General features: G+C 43.0%; 1 protein-coding gene across 1 annotated transcript in view; it reads right to left on the bottom strand.

Annotated features, from left to right (window-relative positions):
• Positions 1-18,547, bottom strand: part of CASTOR2 (cytosolic arginine sensor for mTORC1 subunit 2) — a 1,552,528-nt gene that overhangs the window by 932,672 nt on the left and 601,309 nt on the right. Inside the window, exon 2 of the mRNA XM_044054131.1 lies at positions 13,355-13,425. Coding sequence (XP_043910066.1) covers positions 13,355-13,425 — 71 coding nt within the window. The remainder of the gene's footprint in view (positions 1-13,354; positions 13,426-18,547) is intronic.

Below are 18,547 nucleotides of genomic sequence, written 5' to 3'. Positions count from 1 at the left end.
ATAAACCTGTCATTGTTGTCCAACTGAAAGAGAGTGCGTCCACTTTCCAGGCCTGTGGATGAAAGGTCCTTGAGCAGAATTTTGTCAATTGGTAATTTCTGTGGGTGGCAAAGAGATCTATGTCTGGCCTTCCCCATGCTTGAATTATCTTTGCAAAGACTTGAGGATGAAACTTCCATTCGTGTGGATCTGTCATATTTCTGCTCAGGTAGTCTGCCAGCGTGTTTTCCTTGCCTGACAGGAACTGTGCTTGAAGTTGGATTTGTAATTCCAGAGCCATGTTCCATAGAGACATGGCTAGCCTGCATAGGGGATATGAATGGGTTCCTCGCTGTTTATGTACCACATCACTGTGGTGTTGTATGTCCTTTTCAATAGCTGGCCTGGATGCAGTAGGTCTTTGAAAGCCATAATAGCATTTATTACTGCTAGCATTTCCTTTTGATTGATGTGCAGGTGCTTTTCTTTTTGTGACCATTTGCCCTGAATGCTGTCATGTCTGTCATGTGCGTGCCCCCCCCCCCCCCAGGCGTAGTCCGAGGCGTCTGTTGTGATGACTTGATTTGCTTGAGGCTTGCAGAATGGGAGACCTATGTTTCTTTGGCATGCTTGAGCCCACCATAGAAATTCCTTTTGAAGACATGGAATCAGTGGTATAATTGTTTCCAAACTGTGGCTGTGTTGAGACCATAAGTTTTTTGGGTACCATTGAAGTTTCCTCATATGCAGCTTTGCACATGGGATTAGCAGGATGCAAGATGCCATGAATCCCAGAGCCTGCAGGATTTTCCTTGCAGTCAGCCTGGTGAGAGTTGCCAGTTTTCTGAAGTATTGAGTTAGTTGCCCTTGTTTCTCTGGCGTGAGGTAGGCCATCTGGGCATTTGTATTCAAGCTGGCACCCAGGAAAATTATTGTTTGAGAGGGTATTAGTCTTGATTTCTTTTTGTTGACTGTGTATCCCAGAGAATTCAACAACATTATTACAAATGCCAGGTGTCTCAGAAGTATGTGCTTGCTGTCCGCTTGGATCAGGCAGTCGTCTAAATATGGGTATATTTGTATCCCTTGAAGTCTGCAGAAGGCAATTACTGATGCCAGGCATTTCGTGAACACTCTGGGCACAGTAGATAAGCCAAAGGGCAATGCAGAGAATTGATAAAGGGTTGAACCTTCAAGAAATCTGAGGTATCTTCTGCAATCTTGTCTGATTGGGACATGCAGGTATGCCTCCTTGAGGTCCAATGTTACCAGCCAAGACTTCTTGCCCAGCATGGGAAGAAGCTTCTGTAATGTGAACAAGTATGTGTTTAGGATGGATAGGTCCAAAATAGGTCTCCAATCTTTGTCCTTCCTTGGTACCAGGAATAGTCTGGAATAAAAACCTAGACCCTGTTCTTGTACAGGTACCTCTTGAATAGCTTTCATGTCCATGAGATCTGAAATTTGTTTTTGTGCCTCTGCCCTTTGATTGTGTGGCAGGTTTGGCATGCCTCTCATTTTTGGAAGGGTGTGAAAGTGGAATCTGTAGCCTCTGTCTAGGATGTCCAGGATCCATTTGTCTTTTGTGACAATATGCCAATTTTTCGAAAATAATGCCAGTTTTCCGCCTAAAGGTGCTGCCATTTGAGCCTTGCTTTGCATGCAAAGGGGAAAGTCATTGGTTCTGCTTTCTGAATGGCTGTGGACTATTCTCACCACCTCTTAGTGTAGGTGTTTGCCATTGTCTGCCTCTAAATGATCCTTGAGATTGCCCTCTACCCCTCGGGCGCCTGTATCTACCTCTGAGGTCTGTCCGTGGCTGGAAAGGACCAATTTTCTGAAGGCCAATTTCTACTGAAACGTGGTGGTTGTACCTGTAGAAAATCTTTCACTGTTTGCATTGATTTTGCCTTTTCCTCCATTTTCTTTAATACCTCCTCAGCTTTAACACCAAACAATACATCTTTTTGAAGAGGTGCATCTAGTAATTTTGCTTTGACATGATCTGGTAAGGTTTGCTCTGAGCCAAGCATGTCTATGTATAACTGATCCTGTAACAGCAGCTCTACATGAGGCCTCTAAAGCATCAAAACCACATTACAAGGTATGTTTACCCACTTGCTCTGCACTATGCAACAAATCCTGCAACTCCTTCAAGTCTGGTTGTTCAGGTTGCAACATTTTGCTTTTCAACTGAGATAACAAAAACTGTTGATACTTTAACATATGGAACTGACAGTTTAATGCCCTCATGGTTAAGGTGGCCGAGGTGTATACCTTTTTCCCCCCACCTTTCTAAAGCTCTGGAATCTCTCTCTGAAGGTAAGGGATTTTTGGCAGTGGAGGCCTTAATTCCCTTGGGACCCTGTGAAATAGTTTCTGGGTCAGCAGCATGTCTTTTGTATAAGAAATGGTGTCAATCAGGAACCAGGTAATACCAGTCAGGCTTGACTGGAGCTGGAGGTAAAGAATCTGGGTTAAGGCTGGCCTCCGAATACACATCTAGTATGTCCAAGACAGGAGGTATAGCCAGAGGCCTGTGCTGAGGGAGCAAGAGAAAATCCCCGAGCCTTTTCTTGGAGTCTGAGTACTCTTGGCCTTCCCAGTGGAAGTGTTCCCTCAAGGTATGCAAGGTTTCCCCAAAAGAGAAATCCTCGGGGGGGGGGGGATGGGATGGACTCCTCTGCATCAGAATCTTCAAAAGGGGAGTATGAATGTTCCTGGTCCTCAGAATGTTCTGAAGTAATGGAGGTCTGGTCCAAGGAAGGGTATTCTTCCTCCACTCTGGGCCTTTTGTCCGAGGGGGGTTGAGAACCCCTGATAAGAGTAATCAAATCCTCAGCCATTTTGAGCATCTGCTTTTTAGGCATGGGGCCTTGAGTGAGGCCCTGTGGAGCTTGTCTTTCAGAATGCATGGCTGCTTTAGATTTAGAGAAAGCCTTAATGGAAAAAGAAGAAGAGGGCCTGAAGACACCTTGAGAGGAGGCAGGCCTATCTAAACTCTGAGTTTCCCCGCCAAGAGTGGCTTCGGTATCTGTAGTCGGGGTGTGGGTCGAAGAGCCTGCGACCTCAGGCACAGAAGACACTGCTAATGAAGTGTCATCGGTAGTCAGGGACCGCGTAGGCGCCTCGCTGAGAACTGGAGCACCTGTAGTCTGCTTTAGCGTGGTGTCAGTAGAAGTCGCGGACCTCATATGTCGGTCCTTATCTTTGCATCTTTTACTCAAAACTGGAGTCGGAGTATTCGACGGCATAATGTAATTAAACTTTTTGCCAAAATAGTGTTGGGCGAATTCCGCCCGACGCTTAATAGTGCGTCTGTTGAATGTAGCACAAAAACGACAGGCAGAGACGTCGTGGTCTGGGCCTAAGCAAGGAATACAGAGGGAATGGAAATCCTTATGTGGTATTTGCTTCCCACATGAAATGCAATTAACTTTGACATTGGTCTGAGGAAAGAAAAGTTTCCCCAACGGGGTACTTAGCTTTCAAGAAGTCTTCGGTTGAAAATATTCGTAATCTCAGGAGCTGGCCGACCGGCACTTGCGAACTGCTTCGGGCACCGCGCGGGAAGAAAGACTGAAGAAAATGGTGTCTGCTGGTTTTTATACCCCTGCCGCACTGACGTCAGGGAAGAAGCAACGATATCTGATGCCGGACCTAGACTTTGGAATTCGGCCGACCGAGGACCCACCTGACGGCAGGAAAACCCATCTGTTATGACTGCAGCTGTATGCACGATGAACATCTGAAAAAATACATATTACACACTGAAAGACATATCCAAGATGTTCCTCTTATTCAGTAATATCTATCAGTGGAAAAGTATGCTTTTACTAAACTGACCTTTTTTCATGTTTTGATACAGTTGCATGGTTACATATCGATTCTACCACTTTTGCAGGATTAAAGTGAATGTCTGATGGTTTTCTTACTGATCTATTGTAAAGATTTCCCTCCACTGTCAAAGAAAATGAAGTTTATGTCAGCAGGAAGGGTAAATAAAACGCAGTGTACATTCAAAGTAGGAGGACTGCCAGGATTCACGAATATGTTTTACAAAGCATCTAGGCAACAAGCCATATGCAATTCAGAGTAAAGCTTAAATTCTCCCTCTAGCTATACATCATACAAACTTCAACTCAGTAAGTATCACACATGTGTATGGAAATGCATCTCTGCTGGAAACCCACATGATATACAAAACGGGACAACAGGAGGGATGTCATCTTGTAGTTCTAACTCCCAGGAGTCCTCATTTTAATCTGCTCGGTGAAGGAAGACTCCTTTCTCCAGAAATAGGCAGGCAACAACCACACCCACCTCATTCTGACCATTACACAACTGGATAACACTGAAAGCAAAAAGGCAGCTCACAGATTTTATGCTATACACCATCTTTACACTGCTTGGGCAACAGTTTAAACACAAAAATGTCTTTTTACAAGAATGGATTCAATTCTGTATTAAGTCTTATAAAACAGAACTGAAAGGGCAAGGAAAGGATTTAATTTAGATCTTGTGTGTGATGGGGGCATGACAAAAAACAGAAGCTAACAGTGGAGTGCTGAACATAGAACACTCTCAGGAGAGGGGGAAGCAAGTCAGAGTATTCACAGCACTGTGCTGGGGAAACAAGGAAGAGGAGATGTGACAGTAAGTGTCTCTGGCACAGTTTTGAAAATGTGCAACTACAACGGTAACAGGGATATAAGAGAATTACACTATTGGAAGGCTCCCATTTACAGCTCTGTACCAAGGGTACATGTGATAGAGAAGGTATTTTGCTGAGATAAAGCACTCTGCTGTACAAGCAGATGTCCTGTATGTAATGCACAGCTGAAGCCCCAGCTGCACTACAAGGATACAGATAATTCGGTCAGTGGTCTGATGTTGAGAAATTAGGGCTGCCCCTGCATTACACAATGAAATTCATTAGTTACAAACCATCTCAGAAGCTCTGGATGTGACAATCTAAAGTTACTGGTGTTTGTTGATTTGAGATTACAAGTTTACATTAACAGAAGCTACCGTGGGCTTACAGTCCTTACATCTCATGCATTCCTAAATTTTATAACCCCTCTAATCCACGGACGTCAGGTAAGATGCACCATCTGTTTTACCACCTGTTCTATAAAATTAAATAGAAACAAATGAGCACTTTTAACATATGGAGTGCCTCAAAACATTCTCAAACACATAGAAGTATACATTCATTCATTTTCTGATACCAACTTCATCCCCCTATGAAGGGTCACGGGAGCAAAATCTACAATAGGTGCCAAGGCAAAAAAAAAAAACTGATCCTGGAAGGGATGCCAGTTCACTACAGCATACGCAGACCTACAGGCAATATACCTACATCCATGACTTTAGTGTGTGGGAGACAAACGTAAACTCTTACGAATATCCATGCACAAAACCATAACTTTTGTGCCACCCTCAACAACAGTTTCAACATTTAATTTGATAGAATGTAATGAATTACAGCAAAATAAAATAGCTTACTGGTAGCTACCTTCAATATGGCACAAAAATGACTACTACACAAAATAAGTGGAAGGAGGAGTTTCTGGATGACAGTTTCCCACAAGGTTGATCTGGTACACACCAACAGCATCAGTAAAGGGCAAGGCAAAAAGAGGAAAAAAATAAAAATCAAGGACACCATCAACTCTGAGGAGTACAGACTGCAGCAGGCAGGGGTGTTACTTGGCCAACAGTAATAGTACACATATCCAAAATATACTTTGGACATCCTTAAAATAATCCTTATTCTAAATGATTCACAAAAAAAGCTTACTGAAAACAATCTGCAGAAAAGTCACCAGGAACAAACAAAGTATTCCTCTTGAAGTTTGGAAGCTAGGAGGGAATAAATTGATGAAGACCTGGAAGGTTTTGTTCAACAATATTTTAAAAGGAAGGGACACCCCAACATCCCAGAAGAAAGCTGTAGTGGCTGTCAGACCCAAACACGGTAAAGACCCATCATACCCAGCTTGCTACAGGCCTGTTTCAGTTTTAAACCATGATTATAAAGTGTTCATGTCCATAACGGCTAAAAGAATAGCAAAGGTGTTGTCAAAATACATAGATATAGCTCAATATAGCTTTGTGGAGGGGAGGCAAACATTTGACAACATTAACAGAACAAAGATGACCCAGATGTAAGCAGAATGTAAGAAAATGCAGCTGTTGGTGGTAGGATTTACAGAGAAAGCATTCAACAGATTAAGCTGGGATTTTATGAGGAGGGCAACGGAAGAATCAGCATTCCCAGTTGCAATACATACAAATACTTCAATCATGGGCATTAATGGCTTTCTAGCCTGCCAATATACCAAAACAGTTATTCATACGCATCCTGTTCTTAAAAGTATCTGAACTACTGCTTGCTTTAAATTAGTCTACTCTATGCATCCACTGCTCTTTAAGAGAACAAATCAGTGCACTTCTCATTCCTACATAATCTTCTACATAGGTTGCCTGATAATTCTCTAGTACTTTTTGATAACCCCAAACACTTCAAGTGGTAGTCATCTCTAAATGTCCTATATACCCAAATATGGTCTTCTCTTAAATATCCAAGCAAGACACTGCACAAGTTCATATATTTTAGTCTCTCATAACAAATGTTCACATCCATGGATGCCCTTGGTATAGATCTTTTTATACAACCTATAGTTCTATAATTATCAACCAATTGGTTGATATCATTAGAAAAACTCAGAGCTGGAACTACCCATACTCCCAGGTCCTTAAATGAATCTACAGCTTTGATCATGGTGTACTACATTAAATATTCACCTTCCAATTTAGGCTTCCCAAATATTATATGCTTAGTTTTTGATGCATTTATTAGCATATTATTCTCCTCTGTCCAAATGGTCAATTTAGTAATGTTCTTTTGCAGAGATAGCCCATCTGTAACACATTTAATCATTTTATTCAATTTCAATCCATCTGCAGAAAGTACAGTTTTGTACCTACCATAAATGTAGATGTTCGAGGATTCCATTGCTGCAGTCCTGACTATTGGGGTATAGTCAATACCAGAGTATAAGGCTGGCGTCGGTCATGCCTTAGACTGGCGTCAGTCGTCAGGGTACTAATGCGCATGACCGACGTCATATCCTCAGTCTTTTCTTGCCCCAGATGTCAGAAGACCCAAAGACAAGTCCCAAAAACCTGCACCAAAAACATGTACAATATATACAACAATATATACAAAATATAAGCATGTAAACTCACCTACACAACCACCCCTAAACACAGAGGGAAGGAGGGAGGTAAATTGGACTGCAGCAATGGAATCCTCGAACATCTACATTTATGGTAGGTACAAAACTGTACTATGTTCTTCGTCTTCCATTGCTGCAGTCCTGACTATTGGGTAGAATCCCAAAGCAGAGGTAAGGGAGGCTGGCAAATTATAAAGAAGTAGGAGCTGATAACATGCCTTGCAAAACAGCTGTGGCAAAACCAGCCCTAGACTTAGAGTAGATAGGAAGATGATAATGCTTAGAGAAAGTATGCACTGAACTCCAAGTAGCTGCTTCCAAAATATCCTTAGTTGCCCCCCCCCTTAGAAATGCTGTTGAAGTGGCAGTAGCCCTAGTGGAATGAGGCCTAATCCCAGCTGGAATCTCCTTGCCATGATGGGAATAACAAAATGCAATGCAAAAGCCAATCCACCTGGAAATAGTTTGTTTTGACACAGGCTTGCCCTGTGAACTCAAAACAAAAGAAACAAACAACTGCTGAGACTGCCTAAAATCCTTAGTCCTGCTTAAATAATATCTCAATTGCCTGTGTACATCTAAAGTGTGCAAAATCTTTTCCCCTTTATTTTGGGGTCTGCATAAAAGTAGGCAAATGAATAGTTTGGTTTAAAGCCACACTAGAAACCACCTTAGGCATAAAGGAAGGATTAGTGCGTAATGATACCCTATCCTTATGGAAAATCAAAAGGGCTCTACTGCCATAAGGGCCTGCAACTCAGACACCCTTCTTGCAGAAGTAATAGCCAACAGAAAAGCAGTCTTCCATGACAAGTATTTCAATTCAGCAGTAGCCGCAGGCTCAAAAGGTTGTAGAGTAAGTTTTTCCAACACAAAATTGAGATCCCAAGCAGGAGTAGGAGCTCGTGGGGTAGTGGGGTCTTATATTCTTTGCCCCTCTAAGAAACTGCTTGAACAAAAAAACAAAGGTGGGTCACAATCATAGTGAGCTGAAATGGCTGCAGCATGAATCTTAATGGAAGAGAAGGACAAACCTTTGTCTAATAACTCAGTAAGATATTGAAGAGCCACACCCAAATTAGGCTCAGAAATCTCCAAATTTCTTGCTGTACTCCAAAATAAAAATCTCTTCCATTTTTCTGCGTACACCTTCCTTGTACTAGGTCTTCTAGCTTCCATAATCACATTTAAAACTTGTTGAGGAAGTTGAGACCTGCTGTGCTTCAAGAGAGAATATGCCAGGCTGTTAGATGAAGAGAGTGAAGCTTGACATTGAGCAGATGACCATCCTTCTGAGATAACAGATGAGGAATCAGAGGTAAAGGCCATGGAGGCTTCTTTACCAGACTCCGTAGTAGTGGATACCAGTGTTGCCGAGGCCAATCTGGAGCTATCAAAATCATCCTTGGCCTGTCTTGTCTGACCTTTAATAATACCTTTGGAAGAAGAGGCAGAGGTGGAAGGCATAGACATGAAGGTTTTCCAACTGAATCCACTTTCCAAGCTGTGTGATGAAACCCCTTTGTGCAGTACTTTGGCAGCTGGTGGTTCAGTGGAGAAGCGAACAGATCTATGTCTGGAGTTCCCCATGACACTGTCAATTTCTGAAATACATGAAGATCCAGTTTCCACTCGGGATCCATCATTTCTCTGCTTAACACATCTGCTGGAGTTCTGTGCTCCTGGCAGAAACCTTGCCTGAAGAGTTAGTTGCAGGCTTAGCAGTCTCCCATAAAATCATTGCTTGCCTGCATAGAGGATAAGAATGTGTTCCCCTTGCTTGTTGATGTACCACATGACAGTTGTGTTGTCTGTTAGAATCAACACCTGCCCTGGAAGAAGTAACTCCTTGAAAGCCATCAATGCAAACTGGACTGCTAACATCTCCTTCATGTTGATATGTAGATGCTGTAGTCTGGCAGGCCACTTGTCTTGTATCCACTTTCCATTTAGATGAGCTCCCAAGCAATGTCCGAGGCATCTGTCGTTAAAATCTGACTTCGCCTCTGGCCGGTCACAGAGAGTCCCTTGTTTAGGTGACATTCCTGAGCCCACCACAAGAATTCCTTTTGAAGGCAAGGTATTATTTGAATGACAGTGTCCAAATCCTGACAGTGCTGTGTCCATACATTTTTGAGATACCATTGCAGCTTCCTCATATGCAGTTTGGCATTGGGAAGCACCAGAATACAAGATGCCATGAACCCTAATGCTTGAAGGACTGTCCTTGCAGTCAGCACGGACTGATGAGATAGTTGATGGAAGTAAAGTGACAGACTCTTTTGTTTGTCAAAAGGCCATCTGGGCTGCTGTATTCAGTCTCACACCCAGAAAGCACATGTCTTGAGAGGTACTAGACTGGACTTTATTCGTTCACAGAATACCCTAGGCATCTTAGCACTGCTATGACATATTCAGATGCTGTAGAAGGTCTTCCTTTTCTTGAGCCAGAATCAGGCAGTCGTCCAAGTAAGGATAGATTTGAATTCCTTGAAGCCTGAAGTAAGCTATCACTGGAGCCAGAACCTTTGTGAATACTCTGGGCAGTAGATAAGCCAAAGGGCAATGCAGAGAACTGATAATGAAAATCTCCAGTTATACTTTCTGCAACCTAGCCTTGTAGGCACATGAAGGTAAGCTTCCTTGAGATCTAAAGTTACCATCCAGTGATCTTTGCCCAGCAGAGGTAAAAGTTGTTGTAACGTCAACATCTTGAACTTGGGAATGTCCAGATAAGTGTTGAGGATAGATAAATCCAAAATTGGTCTCCACGTGTTCCCCTTCTTTGGTACTAGGGAGAATAAAATCCTAAGCCCCTTTCTGATACAGGGACTGGCTGAATGGCCCCTATCTGGAGTAACTGAGAAACTTGCTTGTGAGGCTCTTTTCTTTGTGGAGGAGGAGCGTCTGGCATGCCTTTGAAAGGGGCATTGTGTGGAAATAAAATCTGTAACCGTGATGAATGATATCCAGCACCCATCTGTCTTGAGTGATTAAATCCCAATTTTCTTTGAAAAGAGACAGTCTTCCTCCCAAAGGAGCTGCCAGGCGAGAATCCACTGGCAGCTGAAAGGCAGGTCATTGGGTCTGCTTCTGAAAGGACTGACCCTGCCCTCACCAGAAGTCTGAGCAGGTGAACTCCTGATCTGAGGCCTAAAAGAACCTTGAGCCCTGCCCCACCACGTCTAGACCTACCCCTAGACTGGGAATCATAAGCAGGATATGTCCACCCCTTAGCAGGCCAATTTCTACTAAACTTGGAGGCTGCACCTGCAAAAATCTTTAACAGTCTGCATAGACTTAGCTTTGTCCTCCATTTTCTTTAAAACTGCTTCCACAGGCGGTCCAAACAACACATCAGACTGTAAAGGAGCATCCAAAATCCTTGTCTTAACATGCTCAGCTAAATTCTGATCCTTCAACCAGGCATGCCTGCGAAGAACAGAACTAGTAGCAGCCACCCTCGAGGAGGCCTGAACAGCATCAAAACCACACTGCAAAGAATGCTTACCCACTTGTTCAGACACATGAACCAAATCCAGCAGTTCTTTACACTCAATACCTTCAAAGCATCCACCTTAGATTTCAATTGTGAAAGGAGATAATTTTGATATTTTAGCATGTGAAACTGACAATTCAACGCCCTCATGGCTAGAGTGGAAGAAGTATACACTTTCTTACCCTATCCAAAGCCCTTGCCTCTTTATCAGAGGGTACAGGATTTTTAACCACAGCTTTAACACCTTTAGGCCCTGAGAAACAGTTTCTGGGTCCGCCCTAGGACTCTTAAACAAATACTTATGAGCTTGGGCACCTATAATACCTATCAGGCTTAACAGGAGCAGGAGGCAAGGAGTCAGGGTTCAGGAAGCCTCTGCAAAACATCCTCCACCACATTCAACACAGGAGGAATAGCTAAGGGCCTATGCTGGGGTAAAACAAGAATTCCCTAAGCCTTTTCCTGGAATCAGAGTAATCCTGGCCTCCCCATCTAAAGTGCTCCCTCATGGAGTGTAGAGTCTCTGAAAATGAAAAATCCTCAGGAGGAGAAGCTGTAGGAGGGAATCATCCACATCAGAATCAGAATAAGTAGGATACTCCTGTAAGTCTTCCACAGAAGACTCTGAAGCCTGTGAACACTGTTCAAAACTATCAAACTCCGGTTCCACCCTAGGCCTCTTATCAGGCGGGGCATAGAACCTCTAATCATAGTAATCAAATCTTCTGCCATTTTAAGCATATGTTTCTTAGGCACAGAGCCGAAATGCAAGGAGAAGCCCCCACAGAAGCTAAACTTGGCCTACCTCTAAAAGAAGCTTTGGCAACAGAAGGAGGCCCTAACTACCTTGGGAAGAGAGGGAAGAACAGTTACCTGAGAAGCCCCCTCAGCCTGGCCTACCTCCTGAGAGGGCACATCCTGTAACAACAAAGTATCTGCCTGAGACTCCAGGAGACTCCTGGCAAAACCTCTGGCTCCACTGAGCCTTCTAAAGAACCGCGTCCGGGACTGCGGTTCATCAACCCTAGGCTTCACTGTTTTGTCCTTCTTCTTGGATGGGCATATTATAATTGCCGCTTCCCAAACACTAACCTAGCACAATCTAGCCTCCTCTTAATAGTGCGTTTGTTAAATCTAGCACAAGGCGGCAACCAACAACGTGCTCAGGCCCTAAACAAGGTATACACAATGTATGATAATCCCTATCGGTATCTGCTTCCCACAAGAAATACAGTTATTCACTTTTTCTGACATCCGGTTAAATACTGAGGCAAAAAAACCAAAATGTTCCAACTCTGTTTCGGTCTGAAACTCCGGTTTGAAATATCTCATTGCTTCTGCATCGGACCATGCGGCAAAAGACTGGGGATATGGCGTCGGTCATGCGCATTAGTACTGGCGTCAGTCTAAGGCGCCATGACTCTGCTATTCCGGCCGACTGGACGCGGACTATACCCCAATAGTCAGGACTGCAGCAATGGAAGACGAAGAACATCACCTCAGAAGAAAAAAACAGATCTGAAAAATACAATCTAAACAAGTATGGACCTAGGACAGAGCCCTGTGGGTCACAATACAGAGAAAGGTATAAGGTAATCCCAAGTGAAAGTCCTGCTCTGGTACAGTTTTCAGTTGAATCTAGAGCAGAAGCTGCTGTTAAAGAAGCGATAATTAGTAGGCCATATAAAATATTGCACAATAACCACTGGAATTAGAGGAGGTTAGAAAAGATCGGGAATAGAGATTGGCTAAGCAATTCACAAGGAAACAATGAGGACAATATGTATGGCTCCGAGATATGCAAAGTACAGATGCTTTAGTATTTTTGTTTTAAGAAAGTGTTTGCTTTGGTATTTTTGTTTTAAGAAAGTGTTTGCATAGGTATTTTATACCCCAAGCAGACTTCAAAGAAATGTTTCTCAGGTATATAGAATGGCACATGTTGGAGGTGTGATGGGGAAGAAAAAGGCAACTGGAAACATGTTTTGTGAGTATGAGTTGCCAGACAAACAATGCTCTTCAGAATACTCTGTCAGAAATATTGGGTGAGGAAATGGGTCTAACTAAGAAAAGGAAATTTTTTTTTTTTTTTTTTTTTAGTAGGGTACAGGATCTGAATTTCCTAGACACAGTAAGGCATTGTTAAGTTTAATTCTGCTGGTTGCCAAAAAGCAGTTACTAGAAAATGGAAATCAAACTCTAAACCTACTGTATAAGTATTCAGTATTTTACAGCGATAAAAGATGTGGAAGTGAGATCTTTAGAAAAGGGTAAGACCAAATTAAACAGAAAAATGGAAATTGTGGGAACGATATATGCAGAATAATGTTTTGAGGCGGAATGATGTTTAAAGCAAGGTAGAAATGAATCAATTTCTGTAATGCTGGATTGATGCTAATTGCACAAAAGAACATATATGATGTACAATGTTTGCAACTGGGAATATGTAAATACGATTTGTTTTTTTATAAATGTAAGTCGTAATTCAGTAAAGGTGTTAAAAAGCAAGCTTTTTGTGCTGAATCTACCTCTGCACAAACTGGGGATTCAGCTGTAAGTAGCATCTGTACTCCTCTGACTTGATGGAAATTACTTTACTGCAGCAACTGTTATTTCCAGACGTCTTTCTTACCCCGAAAGCCTTCTTCGTCTACAATGATGGTGTAGTCTTCTGGAGTCTCAGTCAGGCTGATGAACTTGCACCTTAAGAGAGTAAAGCCAGCCATTAGTCAGATCAGGAAAAGATTCACAAGCACATAATACAACAAACTGGCCAGACAGACCTAGTGAAATCAAAGCCCAAAGCAGCAGTTGTATTTTGAGTAGGCATGCAGACATATAATGAATACATTTAATTCATTCCATAGTACAAACACAGAGTCAGAAAACCTACCTACTGCATCTTATCCTAAGTCAGTGATGCTTTGTTGGTTTAAACCATTCGTCAGCCCACTCATGTTCAACTGGCAATCAGTTAATGGTAACTATTCTACATCATTAAATCCATGCCTTCAATTATTTAATGAAAGGAGTACAGCATGCTCTCCATACTTTTTCAAAAATGCAGATGTGGAAGGATGGATGTGCATTCCTAGTGAATCCTGACAGTTCCTGGTTCTAGGATGACATCTCATTCACTGATGTTTAATTTATTACTAGTTTAACCTTTTGCTTTGGCAACTAAATAGCGTAGAAAGAAGCTTCTGACAAGTTCAACATTCTGCACATGGACCAGCCTCTACATACCACTCACTAATAATGTTCCCAGTGGATCACCACTGCTCTCCTAAAAATAAAAACAATGCGGCTGTGCAATTAAAGAAAAAAAGGTAGATACAAAATGAGAAACAAATACAGTCACTGAAAAACACTTAAGGCATTCAAAGACATTTATGAATCTTCACAGAGGAGTACAATCAAAGCCTACTATTAAAGGAAATGAGGCCAAAGATATTACAACTACGAGAACAGTAAACATGCATCAGTACTAAAGTACCTGTGAATCAGTCTGTTACTATTGTATGCACTATCAACTACAGGTCAGGTCATGCTGGATAGTCCCCCCCCCCCCCCCCCCACCATCACCAGAGCATTGCACATCAGCCAATGAACTTGCGTATATGTTGAAAAAGAGTTAAAGCACATTTGGTCCAATTCTTTGTCTCTTCACAGTTTGCTCATTAAAAAGGCCATTTTCTTTGGAAGCAAAACACACACACTCACAATCTGAAGGGGGAATCCTCTTACACTCACATTACTGTCGTTATCAGCTCCAAAAATTGTTCCAGCTCAACAAGAAATAAGTAATTTCCCAAAAAGTATTTGACTAATGTGTAATACACAGTGCAGGGGTAGAACTGTGATTTTATAAACCAGACCTCACCTAATAATGCAACTTTTAATGCAACACAAAACAGCTGATCTACAGAATCTGGATGCAATAAAGGACAAGAAAAAGCCTCAAAAAGTACATAAGAAATCATCTGTTTTTCATAACTGGGTTTCTTCAAATTGTGTGTTCACTTTCATATTAATTTCTGATAGAGGAAAATATACACTACATAAGCTGCCTTATTTTCCACCTTGCCAGTCTTGACTAACTGCATCCCTCACTCCTGACTTGTGGGATTTCCTGCCATGCAAGTCCTTGGCCAGCCCGACTACCAGAGTAAAAATCCCCCACCTCCTTAGGCTGGTGGATGTCCTATTTGTCATCAGTACACTTGGGTATATACGGAGCCAGCCGACACAGTAATATCAGTTTTTTTTTCTTACTCCGAGAAGGTTGGAGCCCCCAGGATGAATAATAAATAAGGGTCTAAGACAGAAACTAGGCAAGGAAGGGTGAACACCCAGGGGTCCCACTTGCCTGGGAAGAAGACAGAAGCAGACTACTAATGTAGGCAAAGGGGCATGGAAGGACGGAAAGAAGACTACAACAATGAATACATGCTAATATCTACATTTATGACTAGTGTACACAATTGTACTATGTTCATGTTTCACGGTTGCAGTCCTGACTTGTGGGATGATTCTCAAAGCTGTGATGAGGGTGGAAGGAAGATTATGGAGAGGATGCCCTACAGGATGGCAGTGGTGAATCCTGCTCTAGTACTGGAAAAAGCAATACGTGGTAGTGTTTGGTAAAAGGTATGCACAGATGACTAGGTAGTGGCAGCTTCCAAAATATCTTTGGTAGGGACTCCTTTTAGGAAGGCAGCAGTGGTAGCAGTGGCCCTAATACAGTGAATCCTGATAGCTTCCAGTGGCTTTTTACCATGATGGCTGTAAAAAGAAATAGGAGATCTCCCCTTGAAACAGTCTGTTTGGAAACTGGCTTCTCTTCAGAGCCTATGGCAAAGGGCACAGAGTTGGTCGGATTTTCTGAAAGATTTAGTTCTGTCAAAATAGTAGTGGGGCTGTCTATATAAGGAATGATGGATTCTCTCCCCCTGGTTCTGAGGACTGGGGAAGAAGATGGGTAGGTGTGTGGATTAATTCAAGGATGTGTCGACCACCTTGGGCGTAAAGGATGGATTAGTCCTGAAGGATACTCTGTCGGGGTGGAATACAAGAAATTATACCACTGCTATGAGAGCTTGCAGCTTAGAGACCCTCTCCTAGCAGAGGTGATAGCCAGTAAAAGGGCAGTCTTCCAAGTAAATAATTTTAGGTCAGCTGAGGCTGCCGGTTCAAAGGGGGGGGGGGGTAGGGTCATTTCTTCCAGAACAAAACTGAGGTCCCATTCAGGTGTAGGTTGCCTCCTGGGAGGTCTGATGTGGATCAACTACCCTAAGGAATTGTCTCAGCAGGAAGAATAGGGATGTGGGCTGAAATGGCAGAGGTGCAAATTTTGATGGAAGAAAAAAATAGGCCTCTGTCAAACAGGGTAGCAAGGTAATCTAAAATGGCAGAGATATTGGCTGAATTATGATTCAGGCCTTGCTGCTGGCACCAGATGGAGAGTCTCTACCACTTGGCTGAGTATGACTTCCTGGTACTAAGCCATCTGGCCTCTTTCAGAATGTTTTGAACTTGTTTGCTTAGGGCATGCTCAGAGGTGGATTCTAAGGGCTCAACCAGGCGAGTCTGCAGACAGGGATGCACAAACCTACCCTTGTCCCGATTCAGAAGATCCACTCTCTGAATTAACCGCCATAGATTTTCATTGGTTAAACTTAGTAGCAGAGAATATTAGTGCTGCCTGGGCCAGCCTGGGGCTATCAGAATGACTCTTGGCCCCTCTTCCCTGATTTTTTAGGAGGACCCAAGGAAGTGGCAGGGGGGGACACAAAGTTGAGCATTTCTTTTGGTGGCAGAGGTCTATCTGTGGGGTTCCCCACTTCTGGACTATGATGAGAAATGTTTCCCAATGCAGATGCCATTCATGGTGATCCATCAAGTTCTTGCTGAGGTGATCTGCTATAGTTTTTTGAACACCTGAAAAAGTGTTGTGCCATGAAGTGCAACCTCAAAGAGTGAGAGGTGTCTCAGATCTGCATAGCTAGTCAACACTGAGGGTAAGAGTGAGTGCCTCCTTGTTTATGTACCATATGACTGTGGTATTGTCTGACTAGCAGGACCCCTGGTTTCCATTTTTCTTTGAACACTACTAGGCCCTTTTGAACTGCCATCAGTCCTTACCAGTTTATGTACTTGTCGCTGACCTGAATTTCCTATTTGCCTTGGGATTGAAGGTGCTGGAAATGAGCCCCTCTGACCATCTCTGAAGCATCTGTGGTTAAAGTCTGACCCTGAGGGGTCAACGTGAAGGGGAAGACCCAAGTTCTAGGCACAAACCTGTGCCCACCATGCAAATTCCTCCTTGAGGCAAGGGATCAGCTGAATTTCAGTTGCCAAGGACTGAATGCTGGCACCACAGATTCTTCAGGTACCACTGGACTTTCTTCGTGTGTAGCCTGGCCAAAGAAATCATGAAGATACAAGACACCATGTAGCCTATTGCTCTGAAGAATTCCCTTTCTGAGAAGCAATTGTCTCTGCATAAGGTTTTGGAAGTACCGAGTCAGAAAGGAGACCTTTTCTGGAGGAAGAAAGGCCTTTTGAAGGGAAGAATCCAGAAGAGTCCCCAGGAAAACTATCCCGGTGGATGGGTCTGTGTTGGATTTGCATAGATTTATGGTGAACCCCAAGGAGGTGAGCAGGTTCTGAGTAAAGACCAGATCCCCGAAGAGCTTTGAGAGACTTGTGGCTTGAATAAGGCAGTCGTCTAGAAAAGGATAAATTTGGACCCCTCTTGTTCTGCACAGATTGAGAATTTGAGAAAGGGCCTCTGCTCTTTGATTTTGTGGAATATCTGGGTAACCTGAGTATCTTAATGGTTCTTTGAAAGTCAGTCTCTAACCATTTGAGATAATATTCAGAACCCACTTGTCTGAAGTGATAAGGGACCAGTTTTTCTTGAACAGGGATAGCCTTCCTCTTAGTCTTTCTCCTATTTTTTGGGGAAAGGATGGGGGCAAAGGGAGGGGAATGGGAGAGTCACTGCTGCTGCCAGCACCCTGTGGCCTAGAACTCCCCTACCTGGGGGTTTCTGAGGACCACTGTCTAGGACTTTGATAGGTGCTGCCTTTGAGGTCTGTCCCTCTAGGGTTTCCTTTGGCTGCTTTTACTGAGAGGGAAAGGATCGCTGTTTAGTGGAAAAATTCCTATTAAACCTAGGAGGCTGAACTAGAAAAAAGGCTTTAACAGTTTACATAGATTTTGCTTCATCTTCCACCTTTTTAGCACAGCCAGTTTTTCAACCAAAAGGGAAGTCCTTGTCCAGGGGTGCATCCAGAAGGTTGGACTTGAGATGGTCTGCTCCCTAAGCCAAGCATCCCTTTCTGACAGAACCAGAGACTACAGCTCAGATGGAGGCCTCCACAGCATCACAGCTGCAGTGTAGAGTGTGTCTAGCCACCTGGCAGCTAGAATGGCAAAGATCCAACCATTCCTTGGAATTGTTGAAATGTTCGTGCCCTCCAGGGAAGATATAGTTTGCTTCATTTGATACAAAACAGTTTACTGGTATTTGATCATATGAAACTGGCAGTTAAGAGCTCTCATGGCTAGGTAGCAGAAGTGTAAACTAACAAACCTATCAAGGGCCCTGCTTTCCTTGTCAGCAAGTAAAGGATTTTTTCGAACAGCTGGCCTTTGCTCCTTTGGGTCCTGGAGTGAAACTGTGGATCAGCAGAAGGATTCTTCAACAGGTATTTATGCGCATCAGCACCCTTTAAAATCTGTTTGGTATTCAAGTTGCTAGAGGATGATAATCTGGATTCAAAGAAAAGTCCATTAAAACATCCTCTACAACCCCTAA

This window comes from Protopterus annectens, chromosome 13.part0, assembly GCF_019279795.1.
Source record: "Protopterus annectens isolate FY-2018-M chromosome 13.part0, PAN1.0, whole genome shotgun sequence".
In the NCBI taxonomy this organism is placed as follows: Eukaryota; Metazoa; Chordata; order Ceratodontiformes; family Protopteridae; genus Protopterus; species Protopterus annectens.
This window is presented reverse-complemented; position numbering and strand designations above follow the sequence as displayed.